The sequence below is a fragment of the Falco rusticolus genome, chromosome 10 (assembly GCF_015220075.1).
Source record: "Falco rusticolus isolate bFalRus1 chromosome 10, bFalRus1.pri, whole genome shotgun sequence".
Lineage (NCBI taxonomy): Eukaryota > Metazoa > Chordata > Aves > Falconiformes > Falconidae > Falco > Falco rusticolus.
The window spans coordinates 21,360,965-21,376,051 of NC_051196.1; the positions used below are offsets into that span (position 1 = coordinate 21,360,965).

General features: G+C 41.0%; 1 protein-coding gene and 1 long non-coding RNA gene across 2 annotated transcripts in view; both read left to right on the forward strand.

Moving 5' to 3' along the window:
• CTNNBL1 (catenin beta like 1) overlaps window positions 1-15,087 on the forward strand; it is a 55,646-nt gene that overhangs the window by 4,259 nt on the left and 36,300 nt on the right. Inside the window, exons 2-5 of the mRNA XM_037402107.1 lie at window positions 3,997-4,185; window positions 6,630-6,736; window positions 8,708-8,847; window positions 12,921-13,018. Of these exons, the coding sequence (XP_037258004.1) occupies window positions 3,997-4,185; window positions 6,630-6,736; window positions 8,708-8,847; window positions 12,921-13,018 (534 nt within the window). The remainder of the gene's footprint in view (window positions 1-3,996; window positions 4,186-6,629; window positions 6,737-8,707; window positions 8,848-12,920; window positions 13,019-15,087) is intronic.
• Window positions 8,854-11,900, forward strand: LOC119154519. Its single transcript, XR_005106481.1, has 2 exons — window positions 8,854-11,424; window positions 11,504-11,900. It is a non-coding gene; the product is annotated as an uncharacterized LOC119154519 (long non-coding RNA).

Below are 15,087 nucleotides of genomic sequence, written 5' to 3' on the forward strand. Positions count from 1 at the left end.
ATCACTTACAGAGATTTATTTCAGATTTCATTAACAAATAATTTCTGAGCTTCACAGTAACAAGGTTACTTACAAAGCAGATGTCTTAGTAATATGAAACTCTACTGCTGAGACTTGTCTAAACCTTCCTGATGTTTGGAGAAGGCTGGAAGCAATCAGTACGTTATCAGATTCTACGGGATACTTAATCCTGATAGTAATGTGCAGTCACTGCTTTGAGGGAGACCAGGCAGGGGCCATGGGTATCATTGTTCCTTGATTCAGGATGTCATTTCTCTCGCTTTCCCCACACACAAAGCTGGTGCTGATGTTCCTGCTGCCTGGAGGAGTGAGGGGCAGGCTCCGCATTACGTGTCTGTGCACAAATGAGGACTCGTGTCCGGTGTGAGTTTGTAGAGGAGGTCTGCCCCCCGACGCCTCTCACCAGGCTGTAACAGCTTAGGATATGTCAGTTAACATACAAAGCAAGTATAGCTGAAGACTAGAAGAGAAATGGAAAGATAATTCTCCCTTTACCAATCACCAGCCTTTGTTTACTGTATTTTATAAATGTCAGCTTTTTAAAAATGCTTTTGTATTCGTTGTTTTTTGTGCGGTGATATCAGCAGTAGATTTAAATGAAAATGTCTTCTGAATAAATTACTGTGAATGCACTGCATTCAACAGGAACAAAATTAAGCTTAACTAACAAAACAATTTAAAAATGCTTTTCTTGTGCATTTTCTAATGAATTCCATCTTCTTGCCAAATGCACCTTAGCACAACTGAGTAAGAAACCCCACATTTTATTTATGAAATGATTAACTTTCTCTTTTCTACCTGAAAGGCAAAACTTGTGGAGATGTGTGTGTAGCTATGAAATTAATTAAATGTGTTTAGACACAATATATGTGTTTCCTTAGCAATATGCCCCAGTCTCAGCGCAACAATGTACGTGCTTAATCCTTGTTGGTTGGTAACAGTCCTTTAGAATATACAGATGCAAACCAAAGATGAAAATCAATGAACAGAAGCTAATGCTTGCCTTAAATCAGTTGTTCATGACTGTGCATCTCATGTGAAATGGGCAGAAACCCAGGTGTTTCACTTACGCCTTTATTTCTTAGTTTTAATAGTGCTGGTTGGAAAACTGCAATATCCTTAGTAAGGTTTTGAATAACATCAATAACAAAAGGAAAAACCTTAATGCCTGCTTAATAGCGTTTGCCTGGGAATTCAATTACTGTCTATTGCCAATATGTTGGCAGCGTTAATAATTGCATGCAGGGCACTTCCATAATTTATCATAATGATTTCTGTTATGTATTATAGAAGATTCCTCCCCCCCAACAATGCATAAATACAAAAAAGGATAAAATAATTGAGATTGAAACAGAATGTAAATTCTGGTGCTAAGGATTGTGTACTCGGAGGAAATGGGGTTGGTTTCATGATGGAGTTTTAATTTAGATTTTGTTCTGGTGATGTAGTCCCTTTCCATGGTACATTACTTTGCATCTGACAAACCAGCAGCTCCCTTGGTCCCTCATTACAGCTGCAGCCTCATTGAGGGTTTTGTTCCTTTTTTAATGTTTAGAAATGAGAATGAGGAATGAGACTGACTCCCTAAATTAGGAACATCCAAGAAGGCAAATCTTGTAGGGCTTTTTGCTGTACATTTCAGGATTTCTTACGTCACTGATTTCTATATCTGTGTAACGTTAATCTGTCAAAGGTGGTTTAGAATGAATTGGATATTCTCAAGGAGTGAATGGAAGGACGTGCAAAGGACAGAGACCTATGTGCCATTAAGGGCACTGTGAAAGGAATAACATATTTACTGAAGTTTTTTCCTCAGATAATGACATTTAGAAGAGCACCTTTTTTCTTCATGGGGTTGCTGGTTGCTTGGGGCAGGTTTGAATTATTAGTTGTTGACAATGACACATTTGTTTCCAAATGGATCTATGTGAGATTATACTTTAATGTACCCAGAAGATAAGTATTTGGAATCTGCTTTAAAAAAAAACACCACCACCAAAAAATCCCCCAACCCACAAAACCCTCCAAGCAAATAAATTTTTCATTTCAAAGAATCTCTGGCTATGCTTCTGCTTCACGGCTATTGAATTATGAGCTGAGTAATTGCTTTAAAAGTGCATGGGAGCACTTCAGAAGAGGTTTAAGTCAGGAATGTACCGTCCATAATGGAAGTGGCAGAGAAGATGTAGGCAGAGGGGAGATAGATAACAGAGTTTGAGTAGGTCTGGCTGGGAGCAAACATCTAGAGCTTTGATTTGTGCTAATATGTTGTCCGGGAAACTTGATTCTGCATCTTCCTCAAAGTGGTGACAACACCATAACCCTGAAAACAGTGTGATCTTGGTCAGTCTGCTGGCCAGTTCGCTTCTCATGATAATTTACATTTCAAGTGCCTTTGAGGGGGGGGCTTTTTTGGTTAGTGTTTTTTTTTGTTTGTTTGTTTTTTTACCTCTATCCTGAAAGCAGAGTTTTCTTGAGAGCAGAGCTTTCATTTGCTGGCTTTTCATTTATACTGAAATAAAAAAATACATATATGCTCTCTGGGTGGTGCAGAGAAGCAGTCATAGTTGGTCTGCAGCATGTGCATCGTAATCGGAATCACAGCAGGATTGCCTTATGAGCCTGACAGATTTATTGTCCTTTGAGGTCCAAGAGTTCCCAGCATGCTGGGGAGCTGGAAATTCCCATCTCGATGCCCACACTCGTGCTGGGCCTGGCAGGAGAATGGCACTGTTACCTGTTCCCTCTGCATCTTTCTTAGAATTGAACCCAAGAAGAATCTAAATGTCAGTTAAAAAGCATGCTTTATGTTTGTGAAAGCACAGTGTGACTTTTATGATTTTAGACAAAGGATCCCACAAAGCAGAAGAGCAGTGTCTTCCTGCCAGGTAATGTTTTCTGAAATAGACTGGACAAATGTTAGACCTAATGGGGTTATGAAATCATCTACCAGGCAACTTCTGAGCAGTGGTAGGAAATAAAAATATTTTTTCTTACTGTTTTCATTGTTCTTAACACACAAGCTCCTTTTAAATAGTAAAGAATTAACCTTTGTTTTCCTGTAGTTAGAGAATGGAGTACTCCTGTTCCAGCTTGGTTGTCCTTCAAAAAATGGAGAGACCAGATTTAATATCCTTGTGGTTTATGAAGGGAAAGAGTTTTTCCTTCTGTTGCAAATGCTTTCATCCCTTTTTGCCTAAATTAAAACGTGGGATTAGAATTAATGGACTTATTCTTGTCAAAATTAAAGGTAATTTGACAGGGACAATTAAATAGAAATTGTGGAATAAAATAATATGTTGTTCCCAGCAAACCATAAAGGTGTGGGCACCACTTAATCTGGTGCCAAGACCCTGCAGAATTGCAGCAAGCAACAATACTCCTGTCCTGCATACTCTAAATTAGGCTCTGATTCAGCACGCAAGTGTCAGCAAACTTTAGACAGAAGGATGGGGAAAGTCAAGGTGAATTAGGGTGCAGTCAAGAATTCAATATATTCTCATATATGAGGTGGGTAAAAAATTGTTTTTCACTGTTACCTGCTTGAGCTCATTGGTCTTCTGTCTAAGAGATGAGTTTGTCTCAGCTGACTTAGCTGAGTCCAGATCCTTAAGGTGGTCAGCTGCACAGTCACTGAGCGGTTCAGTCTGGCCACTTCTTGTCTTTGAAATAGTGGTCTTTGCTGCCTATGAAGATATTTTCCCATGAACAGTGTTCATAGATCAAACAAGGTAGGATGTTGACATAGCTCTTGGCAGAAACATTCATCTACTCATGTGATGTTCCACTTCACTAAATTAATTTCCTTTCCAGTTTTCGGAATTGTTAAGTGTTTTTGGAGCTGTTAAGCGTTGTGTAAGCACGTATTTTAAACAACTTGTAAGAATTTCCTCAGTATGTCTTGTAATATTGGTATTCTGGTTTGCAAGGGTCACAAAAGACTTGTATTCATTCACCTTATTTTTCTGACTTTAGCCTAACAGAGGGACAAAAAGACCCCGTGATGAAGAGGAAGAAGAAATCAAAGCACGTCGGAAACAAGCTAGTGCACGAGAGCACAGTCGTCACAGGGAAGAGGAGTCTGTTGCACTGGAAGAAACTGATGATGAGAAGAAGAAACTCCTTCAGATAATTGAGAGGGATGGAGAAGAGGAAGAAGAGGAGGTAAATCACTGGTGTCCTGTGGGAAAGGGGAGGCAGTGGGAAATAAGCAAACACTAAATCACTTCTCTGTGATTTTCATTTCTTACCATGGAGATGATGAAACCAACTGGTGATTTTCATATGCCTCATACAGCTTAAGGTTATGGTTTTACTGTCCTGCCCTGCAGCTTGTTCATTAATTTCAAACAGGGCTTTTCAAAGATATCCTCTGAAGCTTTAAAGGGGGAGGGCAAAAGGGAGGGGGAAGGAGAAAGCGTTCAAGCCTAGCCTCTGCTTTAGGCTGGGAATACCCAAACCAGCTGAAATATATCTTTAGGAAATAGTTTCTGTATTGTAACCGGTTTCCTGACTCTGTTGTTCTCATCAGTACTCCCAGCCATGCAGCTTCTCCCACTCTCTCTGTCTTTGTAGCTGTGCTGCTGCAGCAGCAGCAAATAAACAAACATTCTTCTATACAGGAAAGGTCTTGGGTCAGAGGAGGGGGGTAGCAGCTGTCAAGAGTAAGTGATTTCAAGCCTTGGAGACAGAAATCCAATGCAGCGTTGGCCTTTCTGCCAAGGGCCAGGGAAAAGATCACTTTATAAATGTGACACATGGATTGGTATAAATCTAGAAGATATTTGCTTCCTGCTGCCTGTGTCCTGTTTGATAAAAAAACAAGTGATATTCACCACTGCAAAATCATGTAGGTTTGTAAAGTATCATTGTCCTTTGTATACAGCATTGCTAGCATTTGTCTCTGAAAATCTCCCTCGTTTTTTTGATGTTGAGCTATTGCCATGACAGTGGTTGCTGATAGTGGAGAAGGATAACTCGGGATTTCTGTAGCATTTGAGCTTCAATAGGATGAATGGATGCAGCCGAAAGTCCTCTTGACTGGCCAGTCTTGTGGATTCCTGCAGTGTACAAGTCCCTTGTCTTTGTCAAGTGGAGTTCTCCTGTCCAGACATCTTAAGGGCTGGAAGTCCAAGTTTGTTTAGAACCAAAATCTCTTTGTTTATTTTCTTGAAATGCAGTTAATATAAGTACCATCAAAAAATTTGTACCAGTAAATCTGATGGAAAGAAGCTAATCTGTAAGACATGGTAATAGGGAATGCAAATTAAATACAAGATACAAAGCTGATCCTAATTGGAGATATTGCAGTGATCTGTGTTAGAGAAAGCAAAGAATCAAATGAAACAGAGGGAAGCCACATCAGCATGTGTGACAGTATCTCTGTGGACTGAAATCCCATTGCAGGAATGATGTGTTTTGGGCACTGTAGTATTGATTCCTGAATGGGATGGTGACGTAAGTGGGATGGTGCTAAGACAGGTTGGGCCTGAGAACATAGGAAATCCAATAATAACGGAGAGCTTGGACTGGTAATTATTGTAAATGAGTTTGCTGAAGAAATATAAATTTTCTCTCTCATATAAGATTGTTGCTTAGAGTTGCTAACCAAAGAATCTTCAACACCAGAAACAACTCTTGATTTAATCCCGAACAGGGGGATGGAACACAATACTTTGTTTACGGTGGGAAGGGTTCAGGGTTTTTTTTGCTTTTTGTTTGAGAACTTCTTTTTAATAGTGATTGTAACAAAGCTGAATAGAGGAGAGGCAAGAGATTACACAAGAAAATCTAGACCATCAATGTTTTATTTAAAGATGTGCATTAAAATCCTGAAACAAGGAAAACAACAGAATCATGTTTGTAGGTGTCAGGGAGGTAGCTAAAATTACGTTACTGCTGAACAGTAAGTGTATAATGCCAGCTGAGCAACACCTTAGAAGAACTTAAAAATAAAAAGAAAGTGCTAGAGTAAAATATTGATTTTTTTATTTTTCTTCAGAAAAAGGCTTTAAAATAGAAGTGAAAGCTTACCCAAGTGAGGAAAATACAAAAGAACATAAACTCAGGGCAGTTAAATGTAACCTACAAAAAGAAATAGCACAGTGGACTTCTGAAAGGGAACTATCCCTGGGCATAAACTGCTAATGCAGGTTTACTCTAATATGTCAGCAGCAAAAAGCCCCAGTACATGCTGATGGTGCCAGGTAAGAATAGGTGAAAAAGAACAGCTCAAGGAAGATGAGCCATTGCAAAACTGGGGTTCTTTTCCTTGATACTTGGTTTCAGAAAGCATAGGGAAGCTCTTCTGGTTCTCTTCCAAAGAACCTTACATTGGTAAACCCCTGGTTTATAAAAACCTGAATTAGAAGATTTTGCTCTTGGGGAGCTTGCTCAGGTCAGAGTTGGAGTAAGCCAGTGAATAGCAGTGGTGTATGCGTGTCTTGGCAGCTTTCTGCAGTGAGGCTGCTGGGGGCTGCCCTCTGTCCCTGAGGGGTCTGGCCCCGACTGCTGTCTCCCCACGTCACTGTACTCATGCTTTTGTGTTTTGCCGTGTAATTGTTCCAGCCATCCAAAGCTTTGTTTTCTGCCCTTTTGGATTTGGTTAGGAGGAACCTTTGGATGAAAGTTCAGTAAAGAAGATGATTCTCACCTTTGAGAAGAGATCTTACAAAAACCAGGAGCTGCGGATCAAGTTTCCTGACAATCCAGAGAAGTAAGGTTATGCTTAGTCCCTCTCTGTTACCCTTTTTTTCCTCTGATTTTGGGTTTCAGCCCTAAATCAATTACTTGAATATACAGACATTTCAGTTACATAAGGCTTATGTAACAGCAGTCATTGGCATGTAGTTCTTCTAAATTGTATTTGAAACTAACTTTGTTAATTAAAAATAGCATTATCAGGACCCTGGTTGTGGCCAGTATGTAGCTAGCAGCACAAAGAGAATAATTAGCAATGAAGGGAAAGGTTCTATTATTAAATTTTTGCTGTTGTTAATATTATAGATTGTGAAGTACAGATTCAGTACTAAAACTCAAGTTGCTGTTGTTTTTATTTTGTAAGTGCAGAAATTCCATCAGTTTTGCTAGCTTTCAGTTAGGTAAGTGGCTTGGGTCTCAAAAGTGAGCATTGCTGAGCTCTCCCCATCAGTCCCCTTGGCAGCCGGCATCAGAGGGTCACCAGCCATGCCACGGGTCTCTCGTTTTTCAGGACTGTTTTCAAGCAGTGGTCTCTTCCTCACTGATGGGCCCGTGGTAGGTATTTTGGGGGTGGGCTGAAAGATTGAGATCCTGGATTGCTGAGTTTCACTTTACAGGTAATTAAAGATTTCATGCTGTCTTTTTGTATGAAGGTGTTGGGCTTGCATATGCAGTCAGCGGTGTGTGTGGGAAGGAAATAATTTCATATTATGGAGCTGTCAGGTGCTGTGGTGAGCGAAACGGCTGGAGGGGGTCTGAAAGCCAGGCTTTGTGTGTGTTTCTTTCCACACCTGTGGGTCTAGTGAGCCTCTGCCTCCTTTCATGGAGTTTTGTTATTCATGTTAAATGAGTTTCTTTCTACACTTGAGTGCTGTTATTTTTTTTCCAATTTGCAGTTCTTTCCCTTATCCAAATTCTTTTTATGGGCTTTAATTCAGACTAATACAACCCACATACTAATATGTGGTAGCTAGGGAAGGTGCATCGCTCTGGAGAATTTATTTTATATGCAGGAGGGTTTCATGTGTAGCCACAGCCTCTTGATTATTTTTTTTAAACTTTTTAAGTTTTAGAACTGATTTACAGAATTGGAATTGCTTATTTTACTGTATGTAAATTATATAGTAGGACGGTGTCCTGGTTTCGGGTAAGATAGAGTTAATTTTCTTCTTAGTAGCCGGTGCAGTGCTGTGTTTTGGATTTGATGTGAGAACAAAGTTGATAGCACACTGGTGTTCTTGGTTGTTGCTGGGTAGTGTTTATACTAAGTCAAGGGCTTTTCAGTTTCTTGGGCCATGTCAGCAGGAGGGCTTCAGGGGCACGGGAAATTGGGAGGGGACACAGCCAGAACAACTGACCCAAACTTGCCAAAGGGATAGTCCATACCACAGATCATGCTCAGTATATAAACTGGGTGAGGGGGTGCCCAGGGACTGTTGATCCCGGCTCAGGGACTGGCTGGGCATCGATTAGGAGGTGGTGAGCTACGGCATTGTGCATCACTGGGTATTCTTTTGAATTTTATTCCTCTCTTCCTCTCTCTGCTTTTCATTACAATAGTTGTTAGTATCACTATTATTTTATATTTTATTTCAATTATTAAATTGTTTTTATCTCAGCCCAGGAGTTTTTCCTGATTCTCTTCCCTATCCTGCTGAGGGATGGGGAGTGAGTGAGCGGCTGCAGGTACTTGGTTGCTAGCAGGGATTAAACAATGGCAGGCGGCTTATCCTACTGCATCGTTAAACTTCAAGGGGCAGGCATAGGACAGGACAAGGCACAGGCTGTCTTGTCTCTAGTAGTTCTGGACTCAGTGATGATGTGACCACAGAGGATCAGAAATGCTGGGGCCATGTGCAGTAGGTTGATGAGTCTTACAGGGTATCTCCTGAAGGTGATGGTCTCTGCCTTGAAAAGTGCTGTGCCTTGAACATAATTGATGTACTTTGTGCCTTTTTACCCACCATTTTTTTTGGTCTTTCCTCAGGTTCATGGAGTCTGAACTGGATTTAAATGACATCATTCAGGAAATGCATGTGATTGCAACGATGCCAGACCTGTATCACCTGCTGGTGGAGCTGAACGCTGTTCAGTCCCTCCTTGGGTTGCTGGGACACGACAACACAGATATCCTTCAGTTGTTAAAGCAGCTCTCATGCGAGAGGCTTTCTACAGAGTTTTCTGTAATCTCTTACACAGGAACCTGTAAAAACAGGATGTATGTTTTTCTCTTCTTTTGCACAGCACTGAATTTATGTCATCTTTTTTTTTTTCTTTTTTTCCAAGTGAAAGCCTTCTTTGTTCAAGTAATATTGATTCTTTTTTTTTCAGTGCTGTTACTCTCCTTTCTTGTTTTATGATCCTTTCATCTAGGTTTGAGTGGCTGCGTGAGAGTGTGAACAATACAGGAAAAGCTAAGGTATGGGCTTAGCAGCGTACAGCCTTGAACTGTGTGCAGACTTTGTCTGAATAGCCCCCGGTAAAAATGAATCTGATTGAGAACTGAGCGGTCATGCTTTCAGCTATTTGCCATGGACTAGCTCACCACAGTGCTACACCTTAATTTGTAAATGTAACATATTCTTCATGTGTCAATACCTTTAATTTGGTGTGCTGAGAGCTTGAGGTTGTGAGTAGCCTGTCTGGTTATGTAAATACCCAGAGACATTTCCATGCTCAGTTGGTTCTTGGGTCACTGAACTGGATCCCTGTGTACATCTGTGTCTTGTTCCTCTGCAGATCTGAGAACATCTCAGAGAATTTTCTGTCTATACTGTTAAAGACTTTGGTAGTTTTAAACAAAAACAGTGACTTTTTTTTAATATCTTGGTGCCTTGATGCATAGCCATCAGCTGATGCAGAACTATGCCTGGCTTACCATTGTGCAGTCTTTAAAGGCAGAGCTCAGCCTGCACTGCTTGTAAAACATTCTACAGTAGATTAAGCTGGAAAATGCACGACGTGATTTGAGAGATCACGTGTCTGTGTCCTGACAAACATTAGTGAATGGAGGGAGTGGTGAAGCCCAATGGAAAGGGCACTGGACTTAGACTTGGACTACAGCAGGCTTTTCGTTTTTTGTCTTTATTGACTCATGGGCTTAGGAAAGTAATTTATTCTTTACTTCTTTATGTGTAAAGAAGGAGGTAATACCAGCTTTTTTGAGGTGCTCTGAAATATGCAGTGTTAAAAGGACTATTAGTGTGAAATGTTGTGGCCCGATGAACAGATCTTGGTTTTCTTTTTTAGCACATTTCTTTATAGTACTATGTATTAAGAATTCATAATTAATTCTTTCTAAGTGGGTATAGTGATCAGAAGATAAAAATGAAACATAAATATTTTATTACATACCAGTTTATATTAGTAAGCACTGCGTATGTGTGTGGGTATTGCAACTTGTATTTAGCTGAACCTTGATGTGGTGAGTGCTGGTCCATGCAAAATGGCAACCACCACAGCTTTCCTTATCTGTGACCTGTAATGGGAATTACTCTCGAGTAAATTTTTGTTAACAATTTACTGTTGTACAGTGGGAAACACCTACCATACATAACCAGTTTCATAGCTACCAGAATTTCATTACTTATTTTTTTGCTAGACACTGCAGGCTTTTTGTTTGCTGTGTGCGTGGCATTAAAAGCTTATACTGAATATCTAATTCACAGGGAAAATATCAGCTACGGGTATTTTGGCTGGGACAGCAGAGCTGGTTCATGGCTGGTGTGCACAGGAATACGGCTTGCTTTGTCCTTTAGCCGTGAAAAGCTGTGTCCTAGGGCCACTGCTGCTGTCAAAGACTTGTCAGTATTTCTACTGTGAACTCTTTTTAATTGGTTTGCAACTTGCCTGTCAGTTAGTTTACCGGGTAGAAATTTGGTCTGTGAATTGCAATTTTGGGAAAAGTATATTTCTTGTTACAAAACTACTCAAGTGTTTTCAGATCCATTGGAAGCAGACACAGGCTGTTGTAATGCCTCTTCGTTGTGCTGCTGCTGCTTATGTACAGAGTAGAAACACTATTAAAGTGATACATCTAGACGTAAAACTAAATTGGTAGAGCTTGAGTTTTCTAATGACTTTTTGTCAAAACAAACAAAAAGATTTTAAAAATGAGCTTTTCAAGGAGAGAACAAAACAAATGGCTCTTCAGATGTGATTTAAGTGTAGTGTCTTGAGGGACTAACGCAAGGAGACAAAAGCATGTCCAGGGGGAGCAAATAATCTGCGGAATGATTCATGCAGTTTTACACAAAACATGTGAATGGAAGATGATCACCGACAAGATTTTATTAATGAAAGACAGAAAAGCTTCAAGTGAGGTTTTGCTTTTCTATCTCCTAAATTCTATAGGACAGCTGATACTTCCACTGGAAGCCTCAACAGAAGCTCCCTAGACGGGAATGCCCTGCAAGATAACCCCTTTGACTGCTAGAGTTCTTTGCTGTGCCCTCTCAGAAAGATCTGACTCAGTTGTCTTTATATCACCCAGTATGTAGCAGTAGTTGGCAGCTAGCTCCTTTCTTAGCCTTCTCTTCCATGGGTTGATCAAGCCCCATCCCCTCAGTCTTTCCTCATATGTCATGTGCTAGCCTCTGAGCATCTTGGTGGTCTTCCACTCTCTTTTGAGTCCAGTATGTCAAGGTCTTTCTTTCCTTGGGAGAGCTCACAACTGAACAAAGCCTCACAAGCACCAAGCAGCAGGTAAGAATGCTTTTTCTTGGCCTGCTGGTTTTGCTCTCTGTAATGCATTGCAGTTGGTGATGAGCCTTCATCGCTGCAGTGGCATACCTTCAAGTGGCGCGACCTTCAACTTGTCCACCAGAACTTGCAGATTCTTTGCTGTTGTGCTGCTCTCTCCAGTCATCCCCAGCACATGGGCTTGTTCCCTCCCAGGTACGGGACTTTGGATTCGTTGAACTTTGCGAGGCTCCTGTTGGCCTGTTCCTCCAGCTTTTGTTAATTAATAGTTGATTCTTTGCAGAATAAACGTAAGGCAGGTTATTTTCTCTTAACTCGCTTATTGGGTTGTGCTCCAGCTTGCTTTAAAAAATTGTACCCTGGCACCTTTGTCTATATTTTTATATCAGTACGAGTGACTGCCCAGTGAGGAGTAACCACCCTTCGTTTGGTTCCTAATGGCAGCTGCAACTGGAAGTGACATCTACCTATCAAGAAAATGTACAGATGGCATTGGCTTCATTCAGGAGTGCTGTAGAGTATAAAGAAAGTAGTAGTCTTACTGATACGCATCTTCTGCAGCACCTAGACATAGGTTAGCTTGGGACCAGGACAGGCAGCTCTGTTACAGTCTTCCCTGAGACTAGATAAGTCATGACTGAAACCTTGCTAAGAAAAGATATTTTAAAATGCTTTTCCTACTGCTGTGTGTCTGAATGAATGCACAAATAGGAGAACTGGGAGGCTGGATTGTTAGCCTGTGCATTTTAAAGAGATTCATCACAAAGTTGTTATATAGGACATGCAGAAAATTGCGTATCCTCTTCTACCCCAGTGGGACTCCGGCAAGATTGATCAGTGTGTCTGAGAGAATGGAGAAGTGGGTCTAATGAGGTAGAATATGTCTTGTCATACAAGAGAGCTGTGTAGCAGTCAGGGGAACCATGTATTATGCAGCCCAGAGTTAATGAGTGAAAATTGGGCTGGCAGAAGCTATGCTGTTCCTGCGAGGTGTGCGGTTAGAGGAGCATGCTGTCCTAATTGGGCCAGGCCAAAGGGGGTGATCGCTCCTGCTTCCTGCGGTGGCCTTGGTAGGTGCATGCCGTATCTGGTTAGCAGGGGTATCGCTGAGAGCAGAATACCCAAATCAGATTATTATAATTCATTTCTCTTTGCTTCTATTCAGTCTTGACAAGGCAAGATGGCTTAGTTATACCGACTCTAGCAATTTTGATTTGAAAAGAATAAGTATCATCAAGAAACAGTAAAATTGCTTGATACAATAAGCACACAATCCCATTTGTTTTTATTGTAGTTGTAATTGTTGGGATTCTCTGATTTTGGTGCTTATGAGGACTGTCTGCTGAAGTGTGCTCTTGGCTCTGGTGTTCCTGTGCCTTGCTGCTGTAACATACTACCAGCCGTTTTGGATTGTGTCACAAGCATGCTGGCCTAAGAGCAATCTACTTTTGATATTAAATGTGTCTGCCTCTGTGTTGGTTGTCCTTAACACCTAGCACATGTTTCCATAGCTGTGGTAGACTTGCTTCAAGAACTGACCGATATAGATACTCTCCATGAGAGTGAAGAAGGAGCTGAAGTCCTCATAGATGCTCTAGTAAGTAGTGAACTCCAGATTTTTTTCAGTGCCTGAACATCTGCCATATATAGCACAGCAGTGAATACCCTGAAGTGCCACGTGCTCTACAGCTGTGGTTACCCCTACTGCCAGCACCACGATGAAGTTAGCCGGTTGAGGAGCCTGCTGTCTCGTACCTGGAATGCTGCGTTGAGGACTGCAGTGGATGTTTTTGGTTGGAATGCCAGAGTTTGGGGAGTAGGTTCCTCTTGCACATTGTTAGGCTGCTTCTTTTTTGAAAAGGAACGCGCTTGTATTGCAAAATTTGTGTAGGCTGGGAGGATTTCTTTGTATGAAGTAATGTTTGTGACTTGGACAGTGTCCTACTGAAAACAGGAGCTTCATTTGTTTTTTTCTTTTTCTGCTTACAAAAAGGGCTCAGATTGTTATCTGACAGACAGCAGGGCCATTGTGGTATTTCAGTCTAACCTCTTGTGCAAGAGACAGGTAGTCTTCTACCCAGTAACTCACTCTTGTTTCAGACCCAAAAATCTGTGCTCGAACTGGGACATCTTGTTTCAGTGAGAATATGCATTTTTCTTAACAAGAAGTAAAAGCATGAAAGTTTTCATTTAACAGAGATAACACATTTTTTGGGTGGAGGAGGGTTGAGAGATAATGATCCTTTTTGGTGCAGAGATCAAACACCACCAGAACATTATCTACGTGCAGTAGAAGATGCATTGCTCGCTCTTAAGTGCCTGGTTAACTCTTCTGAGCTGGCCTCAGTGATGGTGGATTTCCCCCTTTTTCTGGCATTTGCACTGGATGCCTCCTGCTCCTTGGCTGCAGGAGGAGGATGTCGAACTGAGCAGCTCTCCAGAGAAGCGATGCCCAGCAAAACTTGATTTACATGTCTGTGCTACTGTTGTGCGTCTTCTGCTAGTGAACTGCTGCATTTGTGAATTGCTGTGGCTGTGTCTTGATCTGTAACTATTATGTTGAAATGGAAAGATAGGGAATTACAAGTTTGCTTTGTTTGGCTGCTCTGTTTTCTCCTGCAATCCTTCTTGTCCAGTCACTATAATGTTACCTTCCAAAGGTTAATGACAGTGGCCCACAGCCGAGTTCCTCCAGCTGGCCTCTGAGCTGTTCTTAATTACTCTGCCTCCATGGTAAGATTGCTGGATGAATGAAATGGTAGAGAGGAACTGCTAGAGAAGATGTTTTCTATAAAATGTGTAGAGAGGTAGTAAATCAAGTGAAGTTCTTTCTCTGTTTTCCTTGTCACCAGCCCACTGATAATAGCCAAGTTTTAGAGGTTTTATTGTTCTCTTTGAAAGAAACAGGTCAGGCATATCTCAGGAGAAATGCTTAGATACCTGCTTTTAGATTACTTTTTTTTCCTTCTCCTCACAAAGTAGTAGGTATAATGTTGTATAGTATCTGTGAAGATTGTTGCACTACCTTCCACAGCAGCTGATAATGGTATTTTTCCCATGTGTTCATTGGGCCCAAAGCTAGTTAACAGAGTTTGAATTGGAAATGTTATTTTTAACTTTCCCAAGCTCATGTCCACAATGGAAAGTTAGCCAAAGTCAAGCTGGGCTCTGTCCAACTGCAGCTTTAAAAGTAAACTTTTTGTGTTAGTGTTTTGATTAGGAGGCTCCACCTGCAGATTTGCGTTCCTGCTTCTGCTGTTGGTTTGTCTGGGTTTTGTTAGCTTGCTGAAGTCAGCTTGGTACATTCATCTTACTAGGATTTAAATGTGAGTCTTCAGATGGTGGTCATTCAGCTTTTGCATTTAAATCTGTGTGTGAGCATTGTTCCTTCAGCTTTTTGTACGGAAGATACAACAGAAATGTAGGCAGTAAACACTTGAAAGTGGAGCTGCTTGCAGAGCTGACAGCTAACCCATCCGTGGTGGTTTGCGGTGCCTTGCACTTCAGAATTCTGAGAGATTATAAATCAATCAGGCTGGTTCAGGAGATAAGACTGTGACAAGGTGCATGTTTTCCTCCAGATGTTTTTCTGTTTAATCTGAAACACAAAAGTCGTTTAATTAATTAGGATAAACATAGTGGCAGATTTACTTGGTGATTCCTTCA